The sequence below is a fragment of the Rhinolophus hipposideros genome (genome assembly GCF_964194185.1).
Source record: "Rhinolophus hipposideros genome assembly, chromosome: 4".
NCBI classification, from domain to species: Eukaryota; Metazoa; Chordata; class Mammalia; order Chiroptera; family Rhinolophidae; genus Rhinolophus; species Rhinolophus hipposideros.
Window position 1 is genome coordinate 107,621,210 of NC_138050.1, and position 21,626 is coordinate 107,642,835.

Genomic DNA, 21,626 nt, shown 5'->3' on the forward strand with positions numbered 1-21,626 from the left:
GGAATACGGGGGGACCACAGCCAGGCCTCCAAGTGCCGTGTAGGTTCCCAGGTGGCTGTGGGGGTCTGACTTGGGCCCGGCCAGGTGTAGCAACGCTGCTCCCTTGTCTCTTGGACCCCAAACTCTTAACGTGGGTACTTAGCCCCTTCCTTATCCTCTCGGAGGTTTGGGCTCTGTCCACCACCTGTTTGGGCCGAACCCAAGCCCCGGACGCGGACAAGGCGGCGTGCATCGCATACACCTGCCTGCTCGCTATTCTGGGGCGCCTGTCTGTCCCCCGCACCTGCAGGTCCGCCTTCCCCAGCGCCCTGCCTCCCAAACACCAGAAGCCCCAATGCTTAGGTCAGGGGCTCGCTCCGCACCTCCCACGAGCTGGACAATCGGGTAACCACCTGAGGTCACCCGGGGCCCGTGTGCAGGAAAGCTGCGTGTCCGGGGCGCAGGCACCTGGGACCCCAGCCTCCCCTGAGGTCGCGCCGCGGCCCTGCGCGGGTGGACACTGCTCCAAGCACACGGGGTCACCGGCCTGCCCGGCGCTGCTTTTCTGGGAGACTCAGCCGGGTTCGGGTCCCTTTCCGCGAGCGGGGGTCGTGGGCCGGCACTGCAGCTGAGTCTCCCGCCCCGGGCGCCCCGCACCCCGAGCCGCGCGGCAGCCGGTGGTGGGCATGCGCACTGCGCCCGCCCCGCGTCCCGCTGCCGTTGCCATGGGGACCGGAGGCCGGGCCGCCCCTCCCCCGTGCCGTCGCCCGGCGGACATGGCCGCGCCCCACGCCCGGGGGTGAGGGGTCGGCCCGGGGTGGGGAGAGGATCCAGGGGAGAGGGGGACCCGGGTGAGGGGGGCGCTGGGGGTTCCCGAGGTGGGGGCTTCGGCGTGGGAGGTCCGGGGACCCGGGGTGGGGAGGTTCCGAGTGATGGGGTGCTGGGGGTCCCCGGGGTGGGGTTCCGGGATAAGGGGGCGCTGGAGGGGCCCGAGGTGAGCAGCCGGCATGAGGGGACCAATTCTGGGCAGGTGAGGGGGACCGGATGAGGGAGGTAGGCTGAGATGGGGGCGGGAGGTGGGTGCTCGAGGCGGCGGGGGCGGGGAGGCTGTGAGGGGCGGGGACGTCTCGGAGGAGGGGAGCCTCGTCCTGGGTGGCCTGTTTGGGGGCTGGGCCTGGGCCGGGGGCGGGGTCCTGGGGGGTGGCCTGGTCTGGACGTGGGCCTGGCGGGGCTCGGTCCCGGGCCTGGTCCTGGGGGCGGGGGCGTCGGGTCCCGGGGCGGGGGCTGGCCTGGTGTGCGGGGCCTGTGGGCCTAGTTGGGGGCGGGGACCTGCTTGGTGGGGGGACCTTGTCCGGACTGGAGGTGGGCCTGGAGGGGTCGGGGGCCTGGTGTGGGCGGGGCCGGGGCCGGGAGGGTGAGGCTGGCCCGCCCCGCCCCACTTGCCGCGTCCGGGTCCCGCAGGAGCCGCAGCCCGAGCTTCCGCGCGCTGCGGACTCACCGGAGAGGGGCGCGCACGGACGCTCGGACGCCAGAGCCCGCCCCGGAGCATGTGGAAGCTGAGCCGGGGCCGGGTGCTTTTGGACGAGCCCCCCGAGGAGGAGGACGGCCTGCAGGGGGGGCCGCCGCCCGCCGCCGCCGCCGCGCAGGTGAGAGGGCGCGCAGGTGGGGGGCGCGCAGGTGGGGGGCGCGCGGGGACGGGGCGCACAGGTGGGGGCGCGCAGGTGGGGCCTGGCCTCACGGCCCGTTAGACTTATCCGGGGCCCGCCGCCGTACGTGTTGCCCGCCCCCACGCGGGGTCGAGAAGTCGCCTCCGCCGCCGGCTCGTGGCCGTGGCCTTCCTGCAGAGGTGACTGCCCGCTGGGTGGAGCCTGCGCAGGACATTGGCGAGTCCGCCCCACGCCCGGCGTCCCGGCGGCCGCGCGCCGCGCAGGGTGGAATAGCGGGCAGGTCCTGGGTCCTTGGGAATGGACCGGCCTGCAGACATCAAAAAGCTGTCGGTTACCACAGCAGCGTGCCAAGTGGGCTAAATACTTGTTTGGATAACAACTATTTCCTTTTTTAAAACCTTTGATTGCCTGGAGGAAGAAGGCGGATGACCTTTATACGGAAAATGGAGACACTGGCCTTACAAGTTCAGAGATATGCTTGGAATGTTCAGAATTTTTTAATTAAAAAGGATCCCAGGTGGATCCTGTGTGCCTTACATATGCTGCCCCCCCGCTAGCCTTTTCTTTCTTCCAATGCAGTATCCTTTTCATGTGCAAGAAATTGAGGTCAGAAATTCAGCGCGAGCGCGCTCTTTCCCTCTCTCTGAAGGTGGTCAGAAAATTTCTTTTCTTGTTAAATGTTTGCAAACTGCTGTTAAAGCTGTTGCTGAAGTTAATGATGAGCTGTATCTTTCCTCTCAGGACTTGGTAATAGTTCACGAGATTGTTTCTTCCTCAATTGCAGCAAAATAACTTCCATTAGGGACTGAAGTTGTTTCATCTTGCTAGATACTTCTCATGGTAGTGAAATGCCCTTCCCACCTCACGGAAATTAATTTGATTAAGCATTTAAATAGGGTTCCTGTCTCAACTTCTTTCAGAAATTACATTTTGATAGTACTTACCTGACCTATTTTGTAAATCTCAAAATTTCATGGTTATTTTAAACAGCAGCTTTCTTAAATATAATGAGGATTTGTGGGTGGTTTACATGCAGTTACAGAGCTGTTTAATGTTGCAAATAGCTGTCGTTGGTCAAAGATGAGCAATATTGTTGTTTTGGGGTATACCCTAAAACCCGTGTTTTACCCTCTTAAGTTTTATTTTGAAAATTTTCTCACTTAAGGAAAAGTTGGAAGAATAGGAGATTGAACAGCCAGCTTCCAGATTCAACCGTGACACATTTATTAAAGTTTTTTCCTACTCTTCTAGTTTACAGGATTGTTGTCCATACCCTTTTCTAACTTTATGTATATTTTTGTGTGCTTTTTTATAGAGTATTTTTTAAGTACTCAGGAATACAGAGTGGCAAATCCAGGGTTCCCATTACCCTCTGTGCCGCACACGCACAGCCTCCCCCACCTCCACCATCTCGTTTGTTGCTGTCAGTGATCCCCTACTGGCACGTCCTCGTCGCCCAGAGCCCCTAGTTTACATTACAGGTCTCTCACAGTGGGGTGCCTTCTATAGATTTGGACAAATGTAACATAAAATCATCCCTGGTTAGACTATCACTGCCCTAAAAGCCTCCTTTCTAACCACTGGCAACCACCGATCTGTCACTGTCCCCACAGTTGTGCCTTTTCCAGCATGTCATAGAGTTGGAATCCTACAGCCTGTAGCCTTTTCAGACTGGCTTCTTTCACTCAGTCATATGCAGTTCAGGTCCCTCCATGTCTTTTCATGGCTTCAGAGCTCATTTCTTTTTGCTGAATAATACTCCACTGTCTGGACGGACCACAGTTTATTTACCCTTACCTACGGAAGGATGTCTCGGTTGCTTCCAAGTTTTGGCGATTACTAATAAAGCTGCTGTAAACATCATGTGCAGGTTTTTGTGTGACATAAGTTTTTATCTCACTTGGACAAATACCAAGGAGCGTGACTGCTGGATCAGATGGTGAGACTTTATTTAGTTTTGTAATAAACCGCTGAACTGTCCCCCAAACTGGCTGCACCATTTGCATTCCCACCAGCAGTGAGTAGTACTGTGTCGTTGTTGCGTTAGTTTGCATTTTCCTGGTGACGAATGATGTGGATCCCCTTCTCATTCGCTTATTTGCCATCTGCGTATCTTCTTTGGTGAGGTGTCTTGAACATATCTTTTGCCCCATTTAATTGGGTTGTTTTGTTTTCTTATTGTTGAGTTTTAAGAGTTCTTTGTATGTTTTAGATAATAGTCCATTATCAGGGGTGTCTTTTCCAGATATTTTCTGCTAGTCTCTGGCTTCTCCTCTTCATGTCTTCGCAGTGTCATCTTCAGATCAGAAATTTTTTTATTTTTATTTTGTTTTTTTAAGATTTTATTGGGAAAGGGGAACAGGACTTTATTGGGGAACAGTGTGGACTTCCAGGACTTTTTTTCCCCCCAAGTCAAGTTGTTGTCCTTTCAGTCTTAGTTGTGGAGGGCGCAGCTCAGCTCCAGGTCCAGTTGCAGTTGCTAGTTGCAGGGGGCGCAGCCCACCATCCTTTGCGGGAGTCGAACTGGCAACCTTGTGGTAGAGAGGATGCGCTCCAACCATCCGGGAGGCAGCTCAGCTCCAGGTGCCGTGTTCAATCTTAGTTGCAGGGGGCGCTGCCCACCATCCCTTGCGGGACTCGAGGAGTCAAACCGGCAACCTTGTGGTTGAGAGCCCACTGGCCCATGTGGGAATCGAACTGGCAGCCTTTGGAGTTAGGAGCATGGAGCTCCAACCTCCTGAGCCACCGGGCCGGCCCAAGAGCAGAAGTTTTTAATTTTAATGATGTCCAGGTTATCAATTATTTCTTTCATTGATTGTGTCCTCGGTGTTGTACTTAAAATAATTATTACCTTACCCAAAGTCATTGGGTTTTCTCCTGTGTTATCTTCTATGAGTGAGATTTGACTGGGTGCTTTTTATGTTACTTTATAATGGGTATGTATAGTTCAATATATTGGAAAAACTTGGCTATAGGAAAAGACTTTTTTTTATTGTGACAGGTTAGTCATACTCTAAATTTAAATCTAGTTAATTCCTTGAAGAGGCTTGGTTTTATCCTAAGGCCAGTTTCTCTTAGAATTAACCTCATTATAAATCTACCATAAAACTTCTGCCTGAAAAATTGTAGTTTAAAGTTGAAAGAAGTAAGAATTAGTACGTGAGGAGAGTATGCTGGCTTTCTTAGATTCGGTGTCTCGTTGGAAGAATGTTCTCACTTCTCTCCTGTTTGGCCTTTCAGCCCCACCCCCAGGGTCAGTCAGCCTGTCCCGCGTTAGACATGCAGGCTCAGGGTCCTCTTCATCTTACTCTAGAAAGGTATTTGGTTTGCATTCAAATCTGGTGTGTTCAACTTCCTTGAAAATCAGGTCACACAGCTGTAATCTCTGTTATTTTTTTAAAAAAGAAAGTAGCTTATTGTTAGGTTCTAGTAAGCTGGAAATGTGAGGCATTCAAAATCACTACTTGGATTAAGGAAAGCTTAATTGTTACTGAAATAGTTTTAACACTGTAGAAAATTAATTTCTCTGAGCTTCTCCTTAGGCTCTTGAATTTTTTTGTCATGGATACGCATGTACTTTGTGTTAAAGTAAAACCGTGAGGTTCGTAAGATGAAACATTCATTGCCATTATTTAATAGCAGGAGGAGACTTACAAGTTTTAATGAGTCTAATGTTTATTTAAAGAAACACAACTGCTATGCGTATGGTAGAAGTTCTGGATGTTGAATGTTAGGTCTTCCACCTTCTTTCCAGTAGAAAGAAGATTTCCATTTTCTTGTTAGCTGTCCGTGGAATGTTCATGCATATACGTACATGTGTGTTTAAACTCACTCCTTGGCTTTCCCCACTGCAAACGCTCTTGTGCCTCCACGTGCTCCCTCGTGTGTCCCCAGCATGTCACGCTTCAGACTGCAGCTGGCAAAAACTCACTGTTAGGCTTGTAATAGTACATGCCACACTTGGCCTCCGAGGGAGTCCGAGATCCTCAGCCCTTTACTTCAGCCCCGGCGCTTTCTGCTGCAGGGACAAGGGCAGGCACACAAGTGACACCCAGGCCACTCAAACCGCTGCTTCCAGTCTTGGAGCCATTCAGCAAGCTTTAAGTTAATACCTTTTAAAATCTCGGAGAATTTCTGGCACATTTTCATGTTAAATTTTTCAAAGGCTTAGACATATTCTGTAGGCATACCCCTCCCCCCCCAAAAAAACAAAACAAAACAAAGCAAAACAAAAAAACCCAGGGAACATTTCGTGGATTTTTTCATCTGCTTTGAAGACAGGAAGAGCCAAGGGGTCAGAAACCCACTTGTGGGTGCACTGTGGGCTGCTGCTTCGCGTGGTTGGGAAGAAGGGTGGGGTCTGTGGATAGCGGTGGTTTATCTGAGCTCCTAAGTTCAGAACACAAACCTCTAATGCTGGGGTGTCCAAGCTGCGGCCCGCGGGCCAACTGCGGCCCATGATCCATTTTTAATTGGCCAGCAGCAAATTCCAAAAATATATTTAGTTTACTTAAATAAACCTGGTGAGGCAATAAGTACTTCACCTCGAGTGAGTGGCCCGGCTGTTTGTGTATTTTACTGCATATGGCCCTTGGTGAAAAACGTTGAAAAAGGTTTGGACACCTCTGCTCTAAGGCCTCTCATTCTTTTGTGGGGGACTTTGTGCTGGGAAGAGTGTGGGCTTTAATGAACAACTTTTTAAACATGTACAGCTCGCCATTTCCCGCTTATGGTACGTTTGGATCTTACTGACACATGAGACGTTCTTTTTTCTGTGTGTCTCTTTGTGTAGCACTTCCTCATGTGCGTATGCAGACTTTGAAAAGCTGTCCCCCTATTGATGGTCTGTAGGAGCTTATTTCCAGTGTCTTTACAAACATTAGGTTCTTTCACATTCCTGAGGATGAATTTCTAGAAGTGGAGCTCCTGAGTTCCAGGGCATATACAATTGTAATTTGGGTAGACATCGCAGCGTTGCCCGCTCTCGGAGGCTGTATGAAGGTAGCTTTCCACTAGCAGTGTGTAGGAATGGCGCTCCCACTGGCTTGCCCCTGCCGTACGGTGCAGTGTGTCTGCAGACTTTCAGGTCTGATGGCTGAAACGTGGCATCTTAGTGTGGTTTTAATTGGTATTTCTCTCGTGGATGATATTAAATAACTTTTCATGTGTTTACAAGTCCTAATGAAAACTTATACAAACTTCCCACCAGCCCTGTTATCACGTTGTCAGATGTATTAAACTGGAGACAAAATCACGGCATCATCTCCGTTCTCTAAGTAGCCAGTGAGTTTAGATTTGGAGGCTGGTTTCTGGTGTACCTCGAATGACTCACATCTCTGCCACTTGTTAGCCAGTGACCTGGGGGGGGGGGCATTTGTCCTGGCCAAGCTTCAGTTTTGTTTTTCAACTGTAAAACTGGGGTACGGCTAAGTGAACACTAATGTTTGTTGTTGGCTGTCCTTGGGTTCTATACAAGCCCTTATGTGGTTACTGCCACCACGTACTAAGTGTGGAAACCATCACAAAGCAGGAGGGTGACTTGGAAAGGCCACAGCACTGCTCGTTGTGACAGACTCTCCTGACTAAACAAGTCAGGCTCCTCTGAGGCCTCTTCTCTGAGAGTCTGTGTCAGCCCCAGAGTGCACTGCTCACCGCGTCGGCTCAGCCATGTGTGTGGTGACAGGACACGGAGGGGCCTGTGGTGATGGTGGTGACCAGGCATCAGGACAACTGGGTTCTAACTAGCGTGCTGTCCTCTTGCATGTTGCTTATTTGATGGCATTTACCGAGCACTCTTTTATCTTGCACCTTAGAGTTACCTGGGTTCTAAATTGAAAGCTCCACAGGAAAAGGATTTTATGTCCACTGCTCTGTCCCTAATGCCCAGAAAGGTGCCAGGCATGTAGCTGGCGCACGTTGGTCAGTACTTGGGAAGTGAAGGGACGACTGACACCACCCCCTGGTCGCACACGCTACCAGGTCATGTGAACGTGCTGAGAGCTTGTGGGCCTGGAAGGGTGACTGGCACTCTGCAGCCTTAGGTGGTCTGGCTCATTTCTGGATAGATTTCGTTTGGGGTAATTTCTCTGTCGGGTGAGTCTCATTGGACACCAGTGAGCTCCATCCTATCAGCAGAAGCACTTTGGTCAAATAGAAGAACAGGAAATGACTTGAGAGAAGGGCAAGGAAGAGAAGGAGAAGAAAAAAGATCTTGGGTAAAACACTCCCTCTTCCCCAGATTCCGTTACCTCATCTCAAGACGAGGCTGGAGGATGGTCCTACGTGGGGGATGTAATGCAAACGGCACGGTCAGTGTCAGTGCAAATTCTAAATTCAGCATCTCACAGAATATTAATTATATCACTGTGTAATCAGTATAAAAGTTTATTCCTGACACAGTTTGCTTTTTTCCTACTGAGTCTTTAAAACTTTTTTTGTTTGTTTGTGTTTTTTACATTAACCGGCACTTATGAATTCGGATGCTAAGTTTTTATCAGAAATACTTGATCACTCCGTACTTAGATTTTATAAAATTTGCCCTTTGAAAAGTAGATTGTTTCACCCACCTTGTTGTGAGCACACTTAAATGTTTTCCAGTAACTGAGTTGCAAAGAAGCCTCTGTTTTTAAGTTAACATTTAAATAATTAACCATTGGTTCTGCAGCTGTGCCAGCCCTGTCTCGGCTCCCGAGAGCTGTTCAGCGTGTGCTTACTGGACTGGACAGCACGCCAAGCTCTCGGCCCCGAGGCGGGTCAGCTCACCCAGGACTGTGGGTCCTGCACTTGCCCGGCCCGTGGAACGCTCCGGCCACAAGCTGGGCACACGCCGAGTTCTCTGCTATGTTGCTTGGCACTGTGAGCCGCGGGCACTGGCTGGGCTCAGGCCTGCTGTCTGCCTCAGGCCCCGGCAGGTACTGTGTGAGCTCTCCCATAAACGCTTAGTAGATTAGCGTTTAGATTAGGTTGAAACCGAGGTTCCTAAGGGCTTCAGACCTGAATGGACAGGTTCACTTTGGTTTTTACTGGAGCTTCAGGCACAGGATTTGGAACATTCTCCTCCTCACCACATCTGAATTAGGTAACTGGGGTCTTCAGTGTGTGGCTAAGTGGACGTCACTGGACAGGTCAGGCCACGTGAGCCTGACCTGTCCCATCCCGAGGCCGGTCAGCTGCTGTGCCCTGCTCGGAGCTCCCTCATGTACCTGCTCTGTCCCCACAAGGCGAGGCTGCCAGCTGGCTCTCCTCCCTTTCCCAGGCTACCTGTCAGGGACAATGGCCGGCTGCTGTGTCTGGCTTTGGGGGTGAGGTGCACGTGCAGGGCTCATCAGCCTCAGCCTTAGGTTAGGAGCCAATGACAAAGTCCAGGGGGCTTTAATCTGTTGTTTGGGAATGAGCTGAGGCCTGGAGACGGCCAGGGGTGGCCTGAGGGCAGCCTGAGGACAGTCTGGGAGCAGCCACAAGAACATGTGGCCTGTGTTGGTTTCCTGCTCTCGTCACACAGAGATGCTTCTCCTGCAGTCTGCTACCCACAGTCTCTGCCCTGACGTCTAGGGGCTGTTTGAAGGGAGCTGACTGTCCTTATCTGTGCTTGTTATTGAAACTGGGGTGTGGGGACCCCAAGAGCAAGGAGGAAAGCAGGGTGAGCACGGAAGTTGGCAGAGGTTTGACTAAAGGTCACGGTCTCCCCGGCCGTGTCGGAGGGTTTGGTCAGATCTCATATGTGGCCACAGTGTCGTGTACAGGGTTTTGGTAATGGGAGCAAGTGGCAGATATTATCTGGTTCTGATGTTCGGAAGATGCCCGGAGTCCTTTCCTGAGTGCTGGCTGGAATTCCAGTGCTGGGGTACTGACCACAGAGGTGGTTTTTAAAGTGACTGTCCTGTGTGGTGGATGCCAGGCCGGGTGACAGCACGGTCCCTGCCACGTGTCAGACTCTGTCGAAAGTGTCTGTGTGAGTTGCTGCAATAACCCTGGAAGGAGGTGCAGGCGATCTGGCTGTTTGTGGCATCACCATGTCACTAACGCTTGGCGGTAACCCCACGTCAGCAGTCCTGGCACTTCCACAGCCGCTCGCATACCACCAAGCAGAAAACACTCGAGTTCCTACACATTCCCAGCCGAGTCGGGTGGACAAAGCCACTCACCTGCGTGCGTCAGCTCTCCTACCATAAGCAGCCTACAGATTGCCGTGCTTTTCATATGTTTGCACTTTTAGGGGTGGTTTTGCTGTTTGAAATGGCCCCAAGCTTAGTGCTGAAGGGCTGTCTAGCTTTCCTCAGGCAAAAGGCTGCCACGTGCCCCACAGAGGAGATGGGTTAGATGGGCTTTGTTCCGGCGTGGATGGTGGCACTCTGGCCCCGGGGTCAGTGTCAGTGAGCCAGTGTAAGTGTTACGTAGGGTGTCTTTATACATAAACACATAAGAAGCAGGTGACGTATTGATCGGCCACAGTTTTGTGACAGAGGCTTGCAGGACACTGAGCCTGAATTTCCCCCACAAACAGCAATTCAGCATTTGTCAATTCAGGGTTCGTGGTGGTTTTTACAGCGTAGCTACCTCGAGGAACAAGAACCAATCACCCATGTTTTACATTTGAGGAGCTTAGATAAGTGGGAACTTGCATGACGTTATGTAGCCACCAGCAGGAATCTGAATCCGGGTTCTCTAAGTTTATAGTTTTCTCTGCTCTCTTTCTCTTACCTTACAAGTTATATACAAGTTATATAAATTTGTGACATAATTTTTCAAATATGTATGTTTTATATTAAAAAAATACTAGTGTGTCAACAGTCAGTGCCTTAGAAAGCACTGATGAAATTGTGTTCTGGCCCAATTCCAGCACAGCAGACTGTCCCTTTCTGCCGTGTTTGGTGCTGTCATGGGAGCACACAGATGGAGGGCTTCTGGGGGAAGGAGAGCTATGTGAGGAGGGGACGTGTCATTCCCCCCTCTCTACTTTGTACACCTCCTTTGTCCCGAGCTGTGCGAGAGCAGACGTTAAGCTCCTGAGAAAAGACCCCTGGAGAGGGAGCAGATGGATGGAGCAGCTGTGTGGTGGGGGCAGGAGGACCCCAAGTGGGTTTGAGGAAGAACATGAACCAGTTTAACTGTACAGGAGAGGTGCGTGTGGAGGAGAAGTTGGAAAGCCCCGTTAAGGAGTTCCAACTCCACCTTTTAGGTAAATCCCGTCAGGCTTTCTGACACTTCACAAGGATCACTTGCCTGGGAGACGGGAATAGAGGCAAGATGCGGGGGTCCCAGTGTGAGAGTTCAGACACAAAGGAAGAGCCCGAACCCCAGACTGAATATCGTCAAGGAAGGTGGGAAGAAGTGAGCTCACCAAAGCCCGTCGATGACAGTTGGTGCCTTTGGACGTGGGGGTCGGGCTGAAGGGCAGCTGGAGTGGTCAGGACAAAGACTCAGCTCTGACAGCAGTGGGGAGCCCGAGGCACGTGGCTGTGGGAGAGGTCAGTGAATTAGAGTGCAGGCACGTGGGCTTGGAGACAGCATCTGATGTCCAGCTTGAGGAGCTGGCAGGTGACACGATGAAGGGGATAGGCCGCGTGCTGATTATCTGTGGCACTGTGGGCAGCCTGCAGGACCTGGCTCTGCGTCTCAGAACGCATAACTGGTGATGAGTGAACGGCCAGGGGGAGAGGGTAGGAAGCCTGGGAGTGGAAAAGCCTGTCCAGGAGTCGGCAGGCAGATCTAGGTCCCAACTGTGTCACTAATTTTCTGACTTGAGGCAAAAGTTAGTTACTCTCTCCAGAGAGTAACCCTTTGCTTTAAGTGAGGGGTTTAGATGAGGCGCTGGCTGACTGACTGTAAAGGGCCAGACAGTAGATATGTGTAGGCCCTGTAGCCACACGGTCTCCGTCACAACTTCTCAACTTAGCAGGTGGCATGCAAACAGCCGTGGACAGTGTACGTGAACAGGTGTGTTCACACTGTATTGTGTTCCAATGCAGCTTCATTTGCAAAACTGGGCCGGGCTGGGCTGTGGACCATTGTCGGCTGACCCCTTGTTTAAACTACAGGATCTTGAAGTCTCTTCTAATTGTAAGGTAACCTAACTCATAGAGGTTTGTGAAATAAAATGTGTTGCGATTTAGTTTACAGATAGGAAGTCTTCCTTGCTGAGTGTGGAAGTAAATGGCTGTGTCACAGAGCTTGTTTGTGTTCTTTTGGGTTTCCACTTTGTTAGTTAACGGCTGTGCATTTGTGCTGTAAGTGCTTGTGCACAAATCGTCCTGTTTGTCTCATTCCATGAAGAAATGAGGAACGATGTTACAGTCAAGGAGAAGACATGTAGCCAACACCTTCGTCCTAATGGCATAGAGGCTGAAAGGAACCAAACGGTGTTTTTCTGTAGACACTGCAAACTGTGTGATGTGTTTGTCATCTTAGTTCTGTGGAGCCTGGGGCTCCCGGGCCCCCTCTGGGAGAGGCTGCAGATTGTCCCCCACTGTCAGATTGTAGGTATGTACACAGCTGCCCAGCCGAAGAGTACACTTTCCAACATCCTTTGCACCAGCAGTGGCTCAGTGACCAAGTCTTGGCCAGGTGCACGTGGGAAGAAGGAACTCTTTGGAGAGAGCCCTTGCTCCCTCCGCCATCACTCAGGCTAGTGGACATGGAGTGCAGCAGCACACAGAGGTGACGGGGATGAGTTGGAGAGATTAGATCCTGATGTCGCTTAGCACTCGACTGCTCTCCCGACTTAGATACAAGAGAAATGTATTCTATGTCTTGTCTTCTTGTTTTGCTGGGTATAGTGAATTTCACTGCAGCTGAGACCCTTTCCCACACAGCACCCTTGGTTTCCCCCCTGGGAGCTCCTGTTAGTCCTGGTGCTACTTGAAATTCCCCTTCTGTGCCAACTACCTAAACTGTAAAATAATACCTGGTGTGATTTGTAACTTCTGAAATGTCTTTTTAGACCTTCTTGGACAGGTATTTTGATATTGCTAATACTAAGTATGTTGACTGAAGAAGAAGAATACATTCTAAAAACAAAGTTGTTTTGTAATGGTGGTATTGCTGAAAATAAATGGAGAAGTTTTGCCCCATGATGTAATTCACAGACATTTTGTTTGATATGGAGAACGGTGTACTATGAAATGTTGCAGGGAGGATACAACATACAACTATAATTAAGATTAACCCTGTCTTTCTATTTTCATCATAGAAAAAATATATCCACTTGTTTTTTCTGATGTCATGCAGTTCCCCAGTCCTCCAAAACCAGTTCAGTTACGTCACCACCTGGAGTGAGCAAGACCAGGGCTCCAGCCACTCCGACCACACGGGGAGTGACACCAGCAAGATGGCAGAGAGGAAAGGAAGCCTCTGACTTTGCTTCCCTGCAGAGACACCAGCTTAGCAGTTTAGCAGTATGTGTCCCCAACACCTCTGTGACAACTCTAAAAGCCCATCAAGAAGCTGCAGTGTCTTAGGGAAGCGAAGGGAACAGCTGCGCTGAAATGGGAAAGGGTTGGTTTCCCCTGTAGTAGCCATTGGCCTGAGTTGCACACCTCAGCATAGCTGGTCATAAGGGCCAGACTGTGCTTCTCCATCAGGAGGGAAGCAGGCAGCCCGAAGGACTGGTTTCTGACTTTCTGGCCAGCCAGATGCTGGTAGAATTGGCACATTTGGACCCCGGGGCCCAAGGACCACCAAATGCAACTGCTCGTTGCAGCACCAGGGAGCCTGCAATGACATATACAGACACCAGAGGGAACAAGAGGTTACAGGCTCCTGAGAACCTTCTAACAGGGAGGTCACATGCCCAGCTCAGAGAGGGCACCCCCCAGGAAAGGCTTGGGAGGCTCCAAAGCTCTCCAGCTATGCTAACCAGTGAAGGGCTTTCCCTGTGTGAAGCCAGTCCATAAACACTGGGAGAGAGGGCTGTTTTTTCAAATCCCAGCAAAAAAAAATACAAAGGCAGACACAGCAATAGGGAAATATGGCCCAATCACAGCAACAAGATAAATATCCAGAAACTGGCCCTAAAGAACCTGAGACCTGTGAATTACCCAAGAATTCAAAATAGTTGTGTTAAACTCAATAAGCTGTGAGGGAACATGGAGAACTAAAGGAAATCAAGAAAGTGATGCCAGAACAAAGAGTAAATATCAACAGAGAAATAGATAGTATGAAAAAGAACCAAACAAATGCTGGAGCTGAAGAATATAATAACTAAATTGAAAAATTCCCTGCAGGTCTTCAACAACAGTCAATCAAGCAGAACAAAGAATCAGTGAATATGAGGACAAGTAACACGCAATTATTGAGTCAGGAACAAAAAGAAAACAGAAGGACCAAGTGTGGAAAGCCTGAGAGGCTTATGGGACACAGACATGTGGACTGCTAGATGCATGTGGAGAAGTAGGGGGACTAAAGGGCAGAAAACTTATCTGAAGAAGTGATGGCAGGAGGCTTCCCAAAGCTGAGGAAGGAAACGAACATCCGCATTCAAGCAGCTCAAAGGATTCCAACTAGAACGAACTCACAGAGGTCCCAGACATTATAATAAAACTGTCAGAAGGTAAAGAAAGGCAAGGAGAGAATCTTGAAAGTTGCAAGGAAAAAGGGAGTTGTCATTGAGGGAGCTCCCATAAGATTCTCAGCAGCTATCCCAGCAGAAACATTACAGGCCAGGAGGGAGTGGGAGGGTATATGCGAAGTGCTGAAGGAAAATAACGGCCAACCAAGAATACTATACCTGGCAGAAGTGTTTTTCAGAAATGAAGGAGAAATAAAGATCTTCCCAGCTGAACAAAAGTTGGAGTACATCATCATTAGACCTGCTTTACCAGAAACACTAAGGGAGTCCTTCAAAGTGAAATGAAAAGATGCTAAATGCAACAGGAAAGCATGTGGAAACATAGAGCTCTTCAGTAAAGGCAAATATGTGGACAAATACAGGATCCTGTAATACTGTAGTGGTGGCATGTAAACCACTTTAACTTGGGGTATAGAACTTAAAAGCATACAAGGTAACTGTAATTACATGACTATGTTGATTGAGAAATGTCCAAGCCTGTAGAGAATTCTTGTAACCGCTTATTGGAGCCCAAACTGATGACGATGCCGGGAAGCAAGATCTCAGATGCCCCTGAGAATGACAGTTTTGCAGCTTCTTTTATGCATTTGAGATTAAGGAAGCTGACATGGAGGTGGCAGAAAGCCAGGCGGGGGTGGATTACAGGAGAGTCACCACAGTGCTCTGAGGGTGGTTGCACCATTGAGGGGTCTGGAAAGACAATTACTTGGCATTTCAAAGGTGTTAACTAGATTCACATACACAGTGGATGGACCTGGTTTAAGGCAAAGTTAAGCCTTTTACTAAAGAAATGACATGCCTGGAGCATGACTGCCCACTGTGATCTGCCCAGGTAGGGATTTATGGTCTTATCACCCAGTGAGGTTACTTTCAGTTAGAACACCCAAACCTATAGAGAATTTTTGTAAAAATTTGCTTGAGCCAAACAGGATATGCCTAGAAGCAAGATCTCAACAGATGTTATGATCTTATATGTAGAAAAATCTAAAGATTTCACACACCAAAAAAAGCAAACAAACAAAAAACCTTGTTATAACTAATAAACATATTCATAAAAGTTGCAGGATGCAAAAATCAGTTGTGTTTCTATACACTACTTTGAAAATCCAATGTGGAGATTAATAAAGTAAGCCCATTTACAGTAGCTTCATAAAGAATAAAATACTTAGGAATAAATTTATCCAAGGAGGCAAAAAAGTTTTACATTGGAATGGGAAAACATTGCTGAAGGAAATTAAAGAAGACACAAATAACTGGGAAGACACCAGGGTTCGTGGAGGGGAATACGTAATGTTGATAGGATGTCCACACTACCCGAGGTGATCTGCAGAATCAGGGCACCCCATCAAAAACTAGGGGGCGTTTTTGCAGAAATAGAGAAAGCCATCTTAAATTTCAAATGGAATCCTAAGGGACTTTGAATAGCCAAATCATTTTTCATGAGAAAGGAAAGCAAAGCTGGAGATCCCACACTTCCTGACCTCAAAGCATATCACAAAGTACAGTGACCTAGAAAGCATGGTCCCGGCATGAAGGCAGACCCAGACCAGTGGACAGAGAGGAGCGTCCAGGAATCAGTCTCACCCATGTGGTCTGACGATCTGCAACCACCGTGCCGAGAACACACAATGGGGAGAGGACAGTCTCTGCAGCATGTGATCCTGGGAAACTAGACATCCACGTGCAGAAGGAGGGAGCTGGACTCTCACGTTATGCCACACACAGAAGTTAACTCAGAATGAATTTATGACCTAAAAGTAAGACCCGAAACTATAAGACTTAGAAGAAAGTGTAGGTGAAAATCCTTTTCCATTGGTCTGGGCAATGATTTTTGGGATGTGCCACCATAAAACGGCCAACAAAAGCAAAAACAGACAGGGGATACCACATGAAACTTTAATGTTTCTGTGCAGCAAAGGAAACAGTCTGCAGTGCAAATGCATCCTGTGCACTGGAGGAAATACCTGCCATGTATCTGAGGAATTAGTCGCCAGGATACACGGGTGTCTCCCACTTTGTGAAAGTTCGTGTTACACCTCTGCTTTTACGAAAGATCTATGTTAGTACCTGTTTTCTGCGACTGAAAGAAATCTGAAGAGGATTGTTGCTTTTACAAAAAAGCGGTCACCGTACTAATGTTGGATTTCAGTAAATCAAGGTGGCATAACACAGTTTCAGGAAGCGGGGGACATTCGCAGCTTGACACCATGTCAGCTTGCAAAAGGTTTCATAGGAACGTTCTACTTTTGGATAGAGACCTGTGTGATGAACTCCAACAACTCACCAAAAAACAGCAACAACAACAACAAAACCTGATAAAAAAAGTGGGCAAAGAATTTGAGTAAATATTTCTCCAAAGTAACTTTCAACTGGCCTGCATGCAAACATGTGAAAAGATGCCCGATGTCACTAATTGTCATTGAAATGCAGGTCATGGCCATGAAAGTTAGCACCTTACCCTTAGAATGGCCTCAACCAGGAAACCAGAAAATAACCAGTGTTGGCAAACACGGGTGAGACAGGGCCCTGAGTGCCATGGGTGGGGACAGAGCTGTGCGGCTGCTGTGGAGACAGAAGGGAGGGTCCCACAGTCAGCAATAGAGCTGCCCCAGGGTCCGGCGCCCCACTTTTGGGCGGGGGGGTGGATGTATACACCTCAGTCTCTCGCTGGCAGGAAGTTGAAACGGCTGTATTGTCCCTCAGGATGAATGGATAAAGAAATGGGGCTCTATGCATAGAGGAAATATTGTCGGAAGTGGGTAGGAGCACACGGAATTTTCCACTGGTTTCTGGCAGCGGGTTAAGTTCATCTGTCGGAAATCTTTCTAGCAAAATGTACCTGTATTTTGGAACATTGTTTGGTTGGCAAGGTAACAGATTGTATTTCTTCATTGGGATTGCATTTTCCAGGTTCTTAGAAACAGAAAATTCAAGCCTTGTGGAGTTCACTCTGGCCGCTGTAACAGTAGCTGACTGCATGGTCAGACAACAGAAGTGCTTTTGCACGGTTCTGGTGAGGGCCTCCTCTGAGCTGTAGCCATCCTTAGATGACACGGGGTAGCTCTGTGGGTGTCTGTCCTGAGGGCACCAGTCTTGTGGTGGGGGTGCCACCCCCACAACCTCATCACCTCCCAGAGGCCCTGCTGCCTCCTGACACATCACACTGGGGGAAGAGTTTCAACCTGTGGATTCTGGGGGACAGATCAGTCAGACCACAGCGGCCTTCCATACTCCGCAGGGCAAAGCTTCTGTAGAGGGCCTCCCACCCTGCGTGCTGCCAGCAGAGCGAAGCTGGGGGAAGCCGATTGGCACCGAGGGCACAGGTGCACTTCTGTGTTTGCTGGTTCGGCCTTTTCGGTTCGTGCGGACATGCTGAACAGGAGTGTGTGCCAGGAGGGCTGCAGCAGGCTGCTGTGTCCGAGACACCCTCACTGGGTGGCCGTCTTATGGGTGAAGGGCCCCACGTGTATTAACGCATCTCTTACGTAAAACTTGGTCTGTTTTCATCAGCCATACAAGATTGTGTGAAGGTTATAATTTACATCAGTTACATAAGTGGAATATGAAATCATCATTTAAGAGTTTAATGCGCATTTCACTGAAATACTTTGTGGAGAATTTGTTGTGGAAAGTGAGAAAATTCCCTTTCCCCCACTGTCTACCTCCTGCTCTCAGTAGTTGCCACTGTTAGTATCCAGTTAGCAATTCAGTTTTCAAATAGATCTTTTAAAGGGACAGAAGGTAGACATTCCGCAGATGGGAAATGATCAGAGATGCAGCTCAGATGCTCTGAATGAATTTATTAAGTTGGGTTCCGAAATGTGCGTGAGGAAAGAAGACAGGTTGCTTTGTCTTCGTGGCTGTCATCACTCACTGGCGGTTTTCGGATGTGAGAATTTGAATGGCACTGAGATCTTTGCAGTGACTGTTCTGAAGGAAATGGTGCCCTACAAAGAAATCGGTTCACTCTGATTGTCACCTGGAGACACTCACAGTTGTGACAGGCTGTGTGCTGCCTCATCGGCTGTGTAGGCACAGGGTTGGAGGTGGCAGACCGAGTGTTGGTGGGGTTCGTGACAGAGCCCCCCCCCCCATGTCTCTGAACATGGCAAAAACGGGAGACTGTTCTTGCCTCACTCGGTACCTACACCCACGGTCTCTGCCCTCTCCGACTTCTTTCTGGCTTCAGACTCTCTTGCTAAACACGTCTCTGGCACATCACAAGGTTAAACAAGAGAAAGGAAACTGGAGAAGGAAAAGAGCACGTTCCCCAGAGCCCAGTATCATGAGCATGTGAAGGGGGGCTGCGCGGCCTTCGCAGGCCAGTCCCCTCGGTTTTAGTAACACCGTTTGTGGAAATCACAGGGGACTGTGCAGCTAGGGAGTGACAGCCCTCCTCAGAACCCAGGGAGAGGTCCTTCTGCTACCTGGAAGCTGTTTAAATGATAGATCAGAAGTCAACAAAGGTCCCTTTGTGCCTTTGAGGCCACCATCCCTCCCTCTGCCTGTGCACGGGGAGTCCCTTGTCTTTCTGTCTCACCTGACACATTAAAATTGCACAGAAACCTGAGAGGGGTGGAGTGGGCGTCTCAGTGCCCGGGAACCAGGGGACCCCTGGAGTGGGAGAGGCCTGCGTTTTCTTGTGTTGTGCCCATTTTTTCTACTTGACCTTTATTAGTGTTTTATAAAACCTTTTACATTGAGGACACTCTCATTTCATATTGCAGTTTTCCCTGGTGTTTTGCTGGTTTTGTGGGGTTTTTTTGAAATTAAAAAGAACCATAGAGTTTGCAACTGAAGCAGCGGTTCCCCACTGCTCCCCTCTCTACGAGTTATCACTTAGCATTGATTCTCAAGTATTTGACTTCATGTTCGAGGGCTGATGGTCACTTTACACTGTGTAGAAACCCTGTAGGTGGACATACTGTCCCCTCCCACAGGTTAGTCGGGTGACACACTGTGTGGAGCTGTCCCCTCCTGCATGTTAGTCAGGTGACACGCTGTGTCTGGCTGTCCCTTCCCTGCAGGTTTGTCGTGTGACACACTGTGGAGCTGTCCCTGCTGGTTAGTCAGGTGACACGCTGTGTCCAGCTGTCCCCTCCCTGCGGGGGAGGCACTGTCAAGGTGGGGCTTCGCTGTGGCACGAGGGAGGTGGGCACTCACAGACGTGGCCCTGCCTGTCCTCGGGGCCTTTGGCCCCCATGTCCCCATGGAGAGCACGGGGGAGTGCCGACCTCCCCTCAGCACATTGGACGTGCACTTCCTTCCAGTCAGTCAGTGATCAGCTGCGTGCCCGCTGGCGGCGTTTCTGTTGCTGTGCAGCTGGAAGTCTGCTCTCCGGCACGTTTGGTGTTTGCACTCCTGTTGTGGTATCTCTGTGGTACCTCTGGCTACGTGTGGGCTTGGAAGTTGGTTCTGAACTAGCAGGGCAGCGTCACTGCATGTCTGTAATTCTGGGACATTGTCAACCATTCTGTCACTTTTCCTGTGAAAGTTGCAGTGGTTGCATTAATGTTGTGAGTGTCTCTTGATCGTGCTTTCTTTGTTCCATCTAGTGATGTTTCTGTGTTCATGTTTAGGCCTTCTCCAATTCACTTACTATCTATGTAACATCTAACCTCCTTTTTTGTGTCCATCCTCTGAATTTTAATGTCCCCAGGTACCTGTCTTCCCTCCACCGTAGTCAGTCCCCTGCGATGCCCTCACTATGGGGCAGCATTTTCCTGGTGCACGAGGGGGACAGAGCACAGGGAGGCCCAGCCACTAGCGTGTCTCCCTCCTGCCTTCTCAGTGCCCCCTGCTGGTGTCCCCGAGCCGTTTCTCCTGCCCTCTCCTGAGTACTGACGTCTGGCTGAGGAGGCCCTCAGTGGGGTCCCCCGGCTTGGGAGGGACAGCTGAGCGAGCACAGCCGAGAGCTGAGGAAATAGCCTCTCAGATCCTGTTCTGTGTCCCTCTGAGGAGGAACGGGAGTCAAGAAACGTGGCTGTCGCCGTGTTGAGGTGACACACCTCAGCTCCTCACACTCGTTTCTGATGGGGAACCCCTGCCCCCAGTGCTGTGGGCTGTGTCTGTGTTCCCCAGTCACATGTTGCACCTTCACGCCCACTGGGATCCGTGCCCCCGGAAGAGTCACACGGAGCCCGCGCCCCTGTGAGGAGGACACAGGAGCCCCCACCGTGCTCTCGGCGTCCAGTCTCCACACTGAGACCGGTGTCTGTGGGTTAAGCCGCAGTCTGGTGTGTTGCTAGTAACAGCCCAGAGTACTGACTAATAAAATTTGGGACGCACACAAGCATAAGCAGAGAGGGTCTCTCTTCATTTCTGTCTGCCATCCACCCAGCTCTTCAGTTAGCGCTTCCCGTTCATGCTTCTATAGCTACTGTAAATATATATGAGATGTCAGACAGACGTGTAAATGTATAATACATGGAGGTTAGCATGTGAATTACATACATGAACCGCAACGACATATACAGAGTGGGCACCGTGTATCCAGATGGCGGTGCAGACCGGGCCCCTTGCTTTTGAGAGTAGAGCCTGGGCCCTCTGGCCTTCCCCACACTGGGCGCCGATGGCCCGCATCTGTCTGCCCCCCACCCCCACCCCTGCTTCAGCCCGGGGCTGCTACCTACCCTCGGGGACTGGGAATTGCTTTCTTTCGCTCATAGGCTCTGTCGACGCAAAGATGCACTTGGCTTCAAACCCTGGACACCTCCCTTGCCTTCCATCTGCGCGAATAATTTAGAGTTGACTGTCAAATGATTAGGGTATTTAAAAGAAAAGATATAAACATTGTTGAACAAGTCAGCAAAGAAACCACATAACCAATGTTTAATTAGAGGTTGATCAAAAACATGTTTCACGGTTTTAAGCAACTGCTCCGTGTGTGTGTGTTAACCACCAGCAGAGGCAGCAAGTTTTGTGCGCTTCAGACTGAGCGGCTTTGTCCTTGGTGGCTCCGGCCAGGACAGGCCAGTTCCCCAGTGGCCAGCGTGGACTGGACACAGGAGGCAGCTCGTCTCCACCTTCAGCTTCTATCCCTCTCCCTGCAGTTAGCACACCTGGAAGTAAGCGTGACCTCCCGAGAGCAGCAATGGCCTTGACCGCCCTGTGACCCCCCCCTTTGCATCTTGCTCACGTCCCTCCTTAACCTCAGATGCTACAGCGGCTGCAAGGCTGTCACTCGGCAGATTCTGAGACCCTGTTCCCGGCACACGTCGTCAGTTAGGCTCAAGTAAACTCATAAAAAGCTTCCGTAGGTTTGGGTGTTTCTTATGTTGACAACTGTTATCTCCAGAAGCTACAAGGACCTCTGAAGGGCTGAAGGGTGTGTCCTGAAGCTTCGTCAGGTGAAAAGCACTCAGGCTGTGCAGTCTGGGTGCCTTGGTGACAGCGGGAGGGGAGGGTGGACGCTC

The 21,626-nt window shown here is 50.1% G+C and overlaps 1 protein-coding gene across 3 annotated transcripts in view; it reads left to right on the forward strand.

Moving 5' to 3' along the window:
- Positions 1-729: 729 nt before the first annotated feature.
- Positions 730-21,626, forward strand: part of TDRP (testis development related protein) — a 34,562-nt gene continuing 13,665 nt past the window's right edge. For 2 of the 3 annotated variants that reach the window (XM_081045661.1, XM_081045662.1), the window contains exons 1-2: positions 874-1,009; positions 1,441-1,625. In XM_081045661.1, coding sequence (XP_080901787.1) covers positions 1,527-1,625 — 99 coding nt within the window. In that variant the 5' untranslated portion in view covers positions 874-1,009; positions 1,441-1,526. Of the gene's footprint in view, positions 779-873; positions 1,010-1,440; positions 1,626-21,626 lie in introns of those variants that run through there. The other variant, XM_081045660.1, reaches the window with a different exon arrangement.